The following is an 11,883-nucleotide window of genomic DNA, read 5'->3' on the forward strand; positions in this document are numbered from 1 at the left end:
TATAAATGATAAAAAGAAGGCTTTAAAAAGATCGGTATCGGTGATCGGTATCGGCAGATACTGCTTTCTGTGATCGGTGATCAGCCTCAAAAACCCTGATCGGAGGACCCTTACATTTTAGATTGTTTTTTTTTTATTATTGCGTACGTTCATAGAGGGAGAGACGGGACATACAGTAGTGTGCACCGGTGGCTCATCTGTGCAAAAGATCCAACAAATGAATGCATTGAAAACACAGATGGACAAAAATAAAGTTTACAGAGTTTCAATGACGATTACAAAGAACAGGTTTTCTCAAATCCAGAACTGGATTGTGCTCCTACTTAATTGAGCTCGGTCTGTTTGGTGCGCATGCGCGCGGCGGCGCTCGTTCACGGACGTCTGTGAAGTTTAGCTCATTCACTTCTGACAGAAAAATTGAAATATTTCCATGGCTTTCTAACATTTACAGATGGAGAATATACCTGTGAAATGTAAGTTATGCATTCAGGAAGACAGCACATCTCAACACATTAAACAGTGCGAGTAGCCTAGTGTCTCTGTCAGCTGTAGTGACGGGCCGAGCCGCTTAAACTAATATGCGAAACGAAACCATAAACTTGTCTTACCAGTTTTTAAAGGCCTTAATATGAAGCTTGTCACATGTTTAGAACAAATTGGATTATGCACTTTCCCCCGCAGTAGCTCAGTCTGTGTCCTCCGCTATATTTTCAGATGTGCTCGTATCAAACTACTGTATATCGATATAAACGGTATTGCCTCATATCGAATCGCTTATAAAGAAAATATCGATATATCGTACAAACTTGATATACCGCCCAGCCCTAGGCAGTCATAGGGCCAACTTACACCTGGTCACTTCATGCGTTTTCTCTGATCGGATAGCTATCTGATTTGTCAAAACGGTTCCATTTATACTTGGCCATATAAATGTGTCTCCGCAAAACCAATATAAATCCGATCTTCAGTTCCTGTGCTATATGCAAATGTAACATATAAATTCACAGCAAAAACTATAGTCTGAGAAAGTTCAAACATGATTAAAGGCAAGTGAACAGTCAGTAAGAAAAAAAAGAAATACACAATTTACAAGCATAGATAATATAAACAGTAGTATTCAGGTACAGAAATTTAATAATTAAGTGTAAAATAACACTGCATAGTGTTCACTGTATTAATTCAATTTAGATTAATCTTTGTTATAGCTGTTTTGTTGTTTGATTAACATTAGTGACATATTCAGCAGCACGTATTTATAGGCTGCTGTCCCTTTAAATCCGACTGCACGGATCCAGTATAATGATACACATCGCTTTTTATTTAACTTCTTTTGGACTGATGCATGCAACACCTGCTGAGTGGCATTAAACAGCTTGAAAGATCAAAGACAATTTTTTATATAACTCCGACTGGATTCGTCTGAAAGAAGAAAGTCATATACACCTAGAATGACTTGAGGGTGAGTAATTTATGGGCTAATTTTCATTTTTGGGTGAACTAACCCTTTAAGGGGGTTACTTTAATCAGAATTGAAAATATTTTCACACCAAATTTGTAATAAAAAAAATCATTTTTTCCAAATTAACATTGGCGTAAAATAATGCAGATGTATAAATTCTTTATAAACGTGTATTACAAGCATAAATATGTATATGTGGACATTTTTGTTTTCTTTTAATTTTAGGGTGAAATTTAGCTTGGGTGTGCTCTTGACAGGTTTCATGAAATTGAACATCTCAGGCTTGGTAAATTGCAGGTATTTTTACTATAAACATTTCAGCTGATCCTTAACCTGAGAGCTAATACCCTTAGCAGGGCTGCCTCCACAAATCGGTGCCTTCAGTAAAGGCGTGATCATTGTAATTGTGATCATTTCTAGCCCCAGTAATAGCGGATGGGGTTTTGGCTCTGGTCATGGCAGGGGGAGCTGGCTCAGGTTTCAGTCCAGTTCAGTGCCAGTGTACTGGTCTAAAAATACCAGCCTTCTGCTGCCTTACAGTATTGTATGGACAAGAGTCGCGGCTGGATGTATGCTGAGGTAGGAAGGGCTTTTGGTGTAGTTAGTTTGCTGTGCAGATTAGCCTAGCAGAGCTTTGGAGTATCAGAATGCCCAGAGGTGGGTCAGAACGCTGGCATGTGTGGGTATTTAGGCTTATGAGTGCTATTGGTTGGATGTTTAGAATCACGTCAGTGGTGTTGTTTGGATGTTTTGTCTTGTTCCTGATTTTTCCACTAAGGGTTGCTGTAAAGTGTTCTGTGAAGGCCTGTTGGAGGTGTTTATCTCGAGTACGATAGGTCATCATGTGTAGATATAGGTCAGGCTGGGTTGATTATGGAAGGACTGTTTCTGATATAAAGAGTTATGGGAGGGCATTCTGCCAATGGGCAGGGGGCAGTGCATTGCCCAGAATATACCCTCAGTGTCAGGGTTTGACCACCAGACAGGAGCTGTTGAAGGCATGAGTGATTCATCTGGCTTTACAGGGAAAGTGCTGTCAGAGGTCTTTTTAAAGGTTCTTTCATTTTCCCTTCTCTTTCTTTCTATATTCAGTAGGGCTGGGTACTGTGACGGTATACTGTTTATCAGATGGGCACTTCAAGTGTAGTAAGCAATGTAGTTTTGATGTACCGTACCACTCGTGTCTGGTGTAACTCTGGGTTGTTTATGGTAGCTAAGCAAAGTTTAACATTTTTAATGGTGCCTGTAAATATAGAATTCAAGATATGTTAGTGTTTTTTTATAACAGCTGTGGCTGATTTGGTCAGTTATGTATTGTTTTTTTGTTTTTTTTGAGCTGTTTTAAGATAACAATTAGCTTGTCAGGAGCAAAGCTGGGCACCTTCCTTGAATCAGTGCTCTAAGACAAATAATATAAAATGGTTTTAAGTGTTGAATAAATTAAATACATTTACGATAAACAAAAAAAAGTCAAACTGGTTGAATGTAAAGCCAGATTCACTTTCTGTCAGTAGGTGGCGCTTATAGAAAAGCAGAAATACAATTTACACTGGTAAACAAATTTTTGCACAACTTTCGGTTTCTGACACCCACTTGTCATGGAGATAAAAGGAAGTCAAACAGTATTTACGTATCTTCAATCAGCCATTCAGATTTTTGTGTTCGTTATGGTGTTTATTAAATGACACCAACTGCAAGAGTGCCGAGACGAGAGCCAATTCTGAATTCTTCCTCTGCTATACACTATTGCTTAGCAAAATAGTGAGCACCAGTAGGTTGTAGTTTGAGCAGCAGCTCTGAGCATGTGAACACACTAATTTTATTGGTTGGCCAGTTTTCTTCGCAGTGTGATGGAGAAGAGATTAGACCACCTCTCTGTAAAAAATTGTCGCATTAACAGCACGAGAATGTTCAGACCGACGTGAACAGACGCATTAACAGCTGTTTATGTAAATTAAAATGTTCTTCACTCAAAATTGTTGCGCCAAACATTTATCTTGGTTTAAAGGTGTTTTTAAAATTTGGTCAATAGGAAGTATGTCAGAATGATAACTTTAAGATGCTACTTACAGGGCTCGACAATAAGGACTGCCCGATGGCCCGGGGCCAGTGTGAAAGACGTTCGAGACAGTAGATGGATTTTTCACTTGCCCGATCGGGCCACTGCAGCGTCGTCACGACATTTTATCATTTGCATGTGTTTTTAAGACTTGTTAATTTAAAAATTCAAGCGATTAAAAAGCATTTGGGTGCAAAAGACAACTCCTTTCAGTACTGAGACTGAAGCCACGCACAGACAGTCGCGAGCCGCCTGAACGGGCAAATACATACAAAAGTATGTCAAAATACCCCCCTTGGCAAGTAACTTTGTAGCTTTAACAATTATTAATCTATATTTAATTTATACACTGGAGTACAGATGCACCGATCTACCGGACAGTTTTTGTTTTATTTCAGACTATCTTCTGTTCCGTTCTTGCAAACAAACTGCACTGCAATCATTTTCCCAATGGCCATTTGTGTGGAAATATTATGCTATTGTTATAATTATTCTGTAAACGGCCGTCAACAGAGGCCAGAGATGCTGAAAACGGACACAAAGAGGAGAAAATACTGTAGCAGGCAGAACAAGATCACTGTTCACGATGCGCGAAATATAGGAAGAAAATCCAAACATTGAATTTTATATGAATGTGTTTCTGAGGGGAACGGAACTGACTGTATTCAGAAATGGCATTTTCTTTTAATTTTGTCTCTGTATGATGCATTTAAATTAGTGTTAATACTGCAGCGCTGCTGTGTTTACAGCGGTAACCAAGGAAATGCTGTATTACTGTTGAGCGCCACCTGCTGTCAGAGAGTGAATCTGCGTCTTAATTCAGCCCACCTGCTGTTTCTGTTTCATACAGACGTTTTATGTAGCATAATTTCACAAAGCCAAAGTCAGGTTATTCTGTTTTTGCTTCAGATTTTGAAATGATACAGTCTAATATAAATCAAATATTGCACTTTTTTTCAATTCATTATTAAAATGCAGTGGTTGCCTCTTTCAAATGGCTATGAAAAATCAAGGTGCAACACGGAGTGAAGAATATGCAAATGTTATTTTATGTGATTTTTCAATTTCTGTACCTGAACATCTACAAACATAAAAACCTAAAGCATCATTTCATGTCTATTTTTGTGCTATAGGCCTATATTTAATTGTGCTATCTAAAATATTGGTGTCATATAAGCTTATTTATTAGAAAACAAAATAACAGATCAAAAACAATGATAACAGCAACTATTTTATTTTTTGTGGCAGGGCCAGTGAAAATTTTGGCAGGGCAAGTAAAAATTTGAACCACTGGCCCGACCGGGCCAGTAGAAAAAATCCTTAGCGTTGATCCCTGTACTTATATAGGCCACACACTAGGCTTTGGAACTGGGCATATGTTTCGGGCTTAGTCAGAAAGAGAGCATATCTCTTACTGATTATTTTCTACAAGGCTGATGAGGAGGTGATGATGTCGTTAAAGGTACAATATAGGGCTGAAACAATTCCTCAAATACCTCGAGTAACTCGAATAAAAAAAATCATCTGCCTCGAGGCTTCGTTTAGTCCATTTACTGTAACTACACACGGAACACCATGTTTCCCCACGGACCATTATTACTGACGCACAACCCGATAAAAGCTGTACTAGACCATAGACTGTATAAAAACAGGGACCAGACTTTAAAAATAAAAAGCGCTGGACATATTTAAGACCGTAAATCAATATGGTGGCTAGTTATAATGTCCCGTTCCTGAATGAATCAACCGTTTAAATGATTCAGTTCAATCACAATTAATCACTTCTTAACAGTGACTTGTTGCCACCTGCTGGCGTTTTTTTTTTTTTTCGTTTTTAAAATAATTTTAAATATCAGTATTCAATGTTTTATGTTTAAAATAACAAAATATTATTTATGCGTTTGTAACTGCAGGTTAAATGTATTCATGTCCCTCTGTGTGGGAAATTCATCCCATGCAGCAATTTTGATACTGATATCATTTGTTTGGTAACAGCCCAAATGTCTTTTATTCTAATTGACTGATTAAATGTAAGAATTTGACTCAAAAGATGATACACACTTTTAGAAAAAATGGCTTTATAAAGGTAAATGCCCATAAAAGGTAAAAATAAATTTAAACTTATTGGAAAAGATTAATTTATATCACTGCTGTGAACCGACCACACAATATGAAGAATATCAAAAACTTTAGGATATTGGTATCGGTACTCGGTATCGGCAAGTACCAAAAATAAAAGTATCGGTATCGGGCGAATACTGGAAAAAGTGGTATCGGTGCATCCCTAGTAAAAATGCCCATAAAATGTAAAAATCAATTTAAACTCATTGGAACAGATTAATTTCTAACACTGTTGTGAACTGACCAGCACACAGAATATGAAGAATATCAAAAACAAGTTTTACTTACACACACACACACACACCAGTACGTATAGGGACATTTAAGAGGGTTTATTCTCCAAATAACTCTAATTTCACATTGCAGAAAAATGCGTTTAAAAATTGTGTATGGTCTCTTGTTCTTGTTCCAAGTTACCTTCCTGTCCACTGAGTTTTGCCTCTCACAAAAGCCATAAAGCCTTCCAAGAAAAGTAAAGGATTATGTTTTGCTTGAGCTTTATTTAGGCTGAAACTTGAAAGTTAAGTTGCACGACATAAATGCAATGTTTAGGTATTATTATTATTTTTATTACTATTATTTTGATTTATGCCTTAGTTTTAGTTTGTACTGTTTACCTTTTTTAAAGTAATGTGAAATAAATTTTTGTATTTTTATTTATTTATTAATTTTTTTTATTGATATATTTGTATTTGCATTTTTAATGCAATTTGGCAATTAAATACATTAAATGGGTTTAGTTTTCACGGTTATTAATGTATGCAATTTCAGCAAAATATTTTTTAATTTTTCTAAAAAGAAATCAAATTAGTTGTTTACTCTAAGAGTTAATCTTATTATCTCTTGTATATTTAGTATTGCTCTTTAATAAAGAAAAATGACTTCTTATCCGATTACTCGATTAATCGATGGAATAATCGGCAGAATACTCGATTACTAAAATAATCGATAGCTGCAGCCCTAGAGTGAATGAAGTTGATTTTTAATGAAGTTCCAGACCGTGTCAGTAAGAACTCGGTCCTTTTTGTTCTCTTCATTTTACTGCCGATTCGTTTACAAACAAGGCACAATTCGATGCAGAAAGATTGAAGCTAAAAGACGATGCTGTGCGACTATATTGGATCTGACACAACACAAGTGTGAGTACCTGTTTTCATTACGTGATCACTATTGCTTTGTCTGGTAAACAGATCGTTTGATGTGGATGGAGTTATTTATGCACTTTTGACCTAAATCACATCAGCGTCCATCTGTGAAAGATGCAGGCTGTCAAACACACACAACTATTAGCCAATCATGGGTCTACAATCCTCCACAGCTATTCAAACAGAGCGTTCTGATGAGGGGGGTTAACAACAGCAAAGAAAATATCTTATTACTTCTAAATGATGCTGTTTTTGATGTAAAAATCTTGATAACATTATAAGTGGACCTCAGAGAACAGTACAAAATAAAAAACAAAGGCAGTTCATGACCCTTTTATTATGAATCGGTCACAGCAATAATCAGTTTTCAATCAATAATCAGTTAGTGTTGTCGTTGCTGTCTTTGTTGCGGTGCAGTTTTGACTGTGCGATGCAGGCTCTGAAGAACACAGCCACAAACACGGCGGACGAGCTGGCGGAGGTGTTCACGGAGATGAGGGCGCACCTGTACCTGTACTCTGGGACGCTGCTGCTGAAGAGGGCACAGGAAGGGGCGCAGCAGTGGAGGGCTGTGCTGGATCTGGCCGCTCTCTGTTATCTCGTATCCTATCAGGTACTCCGCTTCCTCTTCCTCACGCGCTCGTGATGTGTGATCCTCCACCTTACAGCATCTCATCTGCTTCTCTCGCAGGCTCCGAGACCCAAAGCCAGGAGCTTCAAGAGCGAGCAGGTGTCCCATGAGCCTCTGGAGCTGCTGGCCTGTGATCGTCAGAGTCAGGCGGGTCACATGCTGCAAATAATTAAATTAGTGCTAAGAATAATGGCCGTTTACTCACAAAATTGATATTAAACATAGTTAAATCATCAAAATATGTAGATCATACACAGTACCATTCAGAAGATTTTTTTGAGAAATGAATGCTTTTATTCAGCAAGCATGCATTCAATTTAAGGTACAATATGTAAGATTTTCGTAATAAAATATCCAAAAACTACTTGCACAGTGTTATATATTTTATGCAGTTGTGTATTTGTTATTCCAAAAGTTCCCAAGGATTTGTAAATCCAGAGAAATTCCAGTTTTAAATAATGACTCGTCCCTGGTCATTGTCGCCGATCAATGATGTAATATCCGCATATCCTCAGTTTCCGCTTGTAGAAACTATGGCAACACAGACATAAAGGCTGCTGTCCAGTTAAACTAAATCCATTACGGCTGTCGCAAATGAAATGAAAAGTGTTGACCGCAGCATTAAATTTAGATCTGCTCAGTGTTGCGCCATGATTTTTAATAAGTTTTTACAGTGTTGCGCATTACAACCAATCACACACGAGTCTGTTGAGCTACAGATGTACGTATGATGTAAGAGATTCATTCATAAAACCGTGTATATTCAGCTTTACTGATTATAAGGGGAGTTTTTTGAGAGTGCTTAAACTCGCACTAGACTTAAGTCAGTCATAATGTTCTTTGACAGTGTAAATGTTCTTTGCTTGCATTCTCTGTATAATTTATTCGCAGTTTGAATAACTATGGAAGGTACAGGTAATAAAAAAATTAATTCATTACCTCATTCGTGAACATCCTCCTTCATAGCGTCATCAAACTTCACCTTTGTTATTGTTTTGAAAATGCGACCTCTAGTGGCGAAAACTTACTGTACATATTGTGATATTGTACCTTTAAGTGTAGAATGTACGGTGTGACTTAATTTACACACAGTGCTAATGAGATGACATGCAGAATGTGCTGGTTTCTGTGGAAACTGTCTTAACACGTGTTCTGTATGGAGTAATGTGCTTGTTGTGAGCAGTGGCCAAAGGTCAGAGCTAGATGATGGGTTAATGCTTTACAGTGCTATTATTCCCTTTGTTTTCACTTTGTTTGTCCTGTACATCATTTTTGTCTCTTGACATTTCTTTGTAACTTCTGTTGTCTGTTAGATGATTTTGGTTTGTTTCTACTTCAGTCTTAATGCAGACTTTTTATTTTTTATTTTTTTTGTTAATTCATAATTTTTTTATATGTTTAAGGTAAATAGTTGCTGTTTACACAAAATATTTGATATTATATTTGTGAAATACAGTAGTAATATTGTGACTCCCCCAGTGCTACCAAATCAGGTCTGGATGACTACGATAGTTTTGTGTGAGGAACAGACCCAAATTTTAATGGCTTTTAATCTAATTTTCTTTTTTTCTTTTTGCTCTTAAATCTCATTTGCACAAGATGTGTGATAAACAGTGGGGGTTTTTTCTCATTGGCTACATTTACATTAGTTTTGTTAGTTTTTAAACCGAATGACTCCAGTCTGATTTCACATTCAATAAAATGTTTAAATGAATCCTAAATATTGCAGTCTGTTTCACATATTAGTTTACATGTGCATTTCATGTATTTCAAACGAAACCTCAATGCATATGCAGAGCACAGTCGCTACGATAATGTCACTTGATCTACAACATTTCAATATAGATTAGAGGTCGACAAATGGATTGATTTGCCGATTAATTGGCACCGATAACCAGTTGCTGGTACAATCGGTTATCAGCAAAAATCCATACAGATAGGTTTTCCTGGTTGCATCCATTGCTGGTGTGGCTGAGAAGGGTCCGCTATCATTACTGTCATACCGTACGAGAGTGGCCTCTAGAGGCCAAATCACTGAAGCCTCGTGCTGTTTGTTTTGACACGCGAGCGCTGCACAGAGAGGGACACTTCAGATGCTGATTTAAAACAGACAACGAAATGATGTATACAGTATAGTACAGTGCATGTTTTCATATTACTTGAATTTGTTAACTAGATTCTGCATTAGTTGAAAAAGAACAGCAGCATGTTTGGCATCATGTCTGAGAGGATGCTAACATAAGTAGGACCCCAAGCGGTTAAAACAATTTAACAAAAATACACGCAAATTCGATTGTTTAATGTCACGATTGTTGCCATCTAGTTGTATTAATTTATGTCCAGCTGGTCACTTTTATGCATTCATTGGCCAGTAAAGTTATATATTTAAAGCTAGTGATGTGAGCAAACAAACTGATATGTTCATGCAGCCAACAGACACATAAATCAGAAATGTAGAACTTCAAACTCATTTACGACACTTTTTTTTTTTTTTCTTCTTTCTTAAAGTGAACCTTTGCCTGTTAGGTGATGAAATAAACTTTTTTTGGACCGGCACTTTAATTGAACACAATGTGTTCGTTGTGTGATACCAGTGAGTTGTCCTAGCTGTGCTGTGCTTATCGTCCGGTGTGTGTGACCGGCATATTTTATTTTGATTAAACTGTCGGTTGATTAGTTGGTTATTTGCCCGTGCAGTCCAACCTAGTTATTATTATTATTATTGGTAATCAGCTGATCTCTAATAAAGTCAAACAAAAATGTAGTAAATATTTAGGCTTCTCCACTGACTGCTTTGTAAGATGTGATAGATAAATAAACATACAGATGTTTGTATGATGTAAAACATTTGTAACAAATGCATCACGTCCCTTTGCATGTAAACAATTTAGTTTTTTTTTTTTTTTTTATCTGTTTAAGAAAATGGTCAGATTTGAGTGTTTATATGCTCAGTTTTTGCCTGTTGATCATATTATTCAAGATCTACACCACCCCTTTCATACCAATTATAAACTGATTATTTGGGTGAATTTACACGTTGAAAATGCAAATAAAAAGTAATAATAATCTGACACAAACCCTCAAAAGTACAGCATCCTACTTCAGAAGTCTGAAGTAAAAAACTAAAGGTTTAATTCTGTTCTTTCTAATGTATCATTGTAGCCTGCTGAGAAATAGCATACTGTTCTCTTTGTGATTGATTAAAACGCGCTGTTCTCCTGTGATCCTCTCTCAGTGACTGGCTTCTAATTTAGGCTTGCTGTCCTTTAACTCTCTCTCTCTTTTCCCTTCGTTACGATTATTCTGAGTGTAATGCTCTACGTTTCTCTTTCTAGGTTTGAGGAAGTCTACTAAGAAGCGTAGTGAGTCTCCCCCAGCAGAGCTCCCCAGCTGTCGGAGGAGCACACGTCAGAAGACCACGGGCTCTTGCGCCAGCACCAGGTACTGAACCGCCAGCCTCTTCAATCCCAGAACAGCCTACTGATCTAGAACATGCACAAGCTAAACAATACATGTTTAGGCTGTGTGTGTATGTGCACAGTGTGCATGATGTGAGTTTCATCATCAACACAGTATGCACGAACTGTATGTGCGTAGCCTGCAAATCACTCGTGTGCATTGAATTTTTTTTACTAATTAGTTTGTCCATAAGTTGGCAACACTGGCTCAGGCTGTTGTTTCACAGTTAGAAAAGAAACTGAGATGACAGAACAAGAATGGCAACAACAATAGATTCTCACATTGACAAATGCTTGTGCGAGGGGATTGTTTGTTGAAAGATGTGTTATCCATTGAACACTTTTTTTTTTTTCTTCTGTCAAAAATAAAAAATGGCGCTACCTAGGGGTGCTCCGATCAGGATTTTTGAGGCCGATCACCGATCGCCAATCACAGAAAGCAGTATCTGCCGATACCGATCACCGATACCGATCTTTTTAAAGCCTTCTTTTTATAATTTATAACTATTTATAGTGATGCTTCAATCAGGATTTATTCAGGGCCTGAATTTCATTTTTGAAAATTGGGGAAATTCCCCTCTTAGGTGACTTGTGAGAGGGGAAGCAGCTTTCACACAGGAGTCCGCTACTGATCAGTGGCTGTTTACCACAAACACAACATTTATTCCAACATTATAATTATAACATTTTGATTTCAAATCCAAACATTGTCACTGAAAATGCTTTTTCAGCATTGCAATTCTTTTTTTACACAGTACAGTAATACAATCTTTCACAGACATGTTTAAACACAATAAATATGAGCAACACATCATTCAATGCTTTTTACTTTTGCATTTAATTCTAGATTTATATATTAAGTTGCTCAAGCAAGTGGCAAAACATTTAAACTACTTTTCTTACGTTATCACAAACTTACCATAGAAATAGTCAGCTCTACTGCTTTTCCTTTTGCATTTAAATCTTTATTAAATGCAATCCTGCGGTTCATAAAGAACTTTGTTTTCCTA

At 37.1% G+C, this 11,883-nt stretch overlaps 1 protein-coding gene across 1 annotated transcript in view; it reads left to right on the forward strand.

Annotated features, from left to right (window-relative positions):
• Window positions 1-11,883, forward strand: part of LOC107684619 (E3 ubiquitin-protein ligase TRIP12-like) — a 46,995-nt gene that overhangs the window by 6,762 nt on the left and 28,350 nt on the right. The window contains 1 exon segment of the mRNA XM_016480917.1: window positions 10,751-10,856. Within this exon segment, the coding sequence (XP_016336403.1) occupies window positions 10,751-10,856 (106 nt within the window).

Source organism: Sinocyclocheilus anshuiensis, unplaced genomic scaffold (assembly GCF_001515605.1).
Source record: "Sinocyclocheilus anshuiensis isolate Anshui unplaced genomic scaffold, SAMN03320099.WGS_v1.1 scaffold41, whole genome shotgun sequence".
NCBI lineage: Eukaryota > Metazoa > Chordata > Actinopteri > Cypriniformes > Cyprinidae > Sinocyclocheilus > Sinocyclocheilus anshuiensis.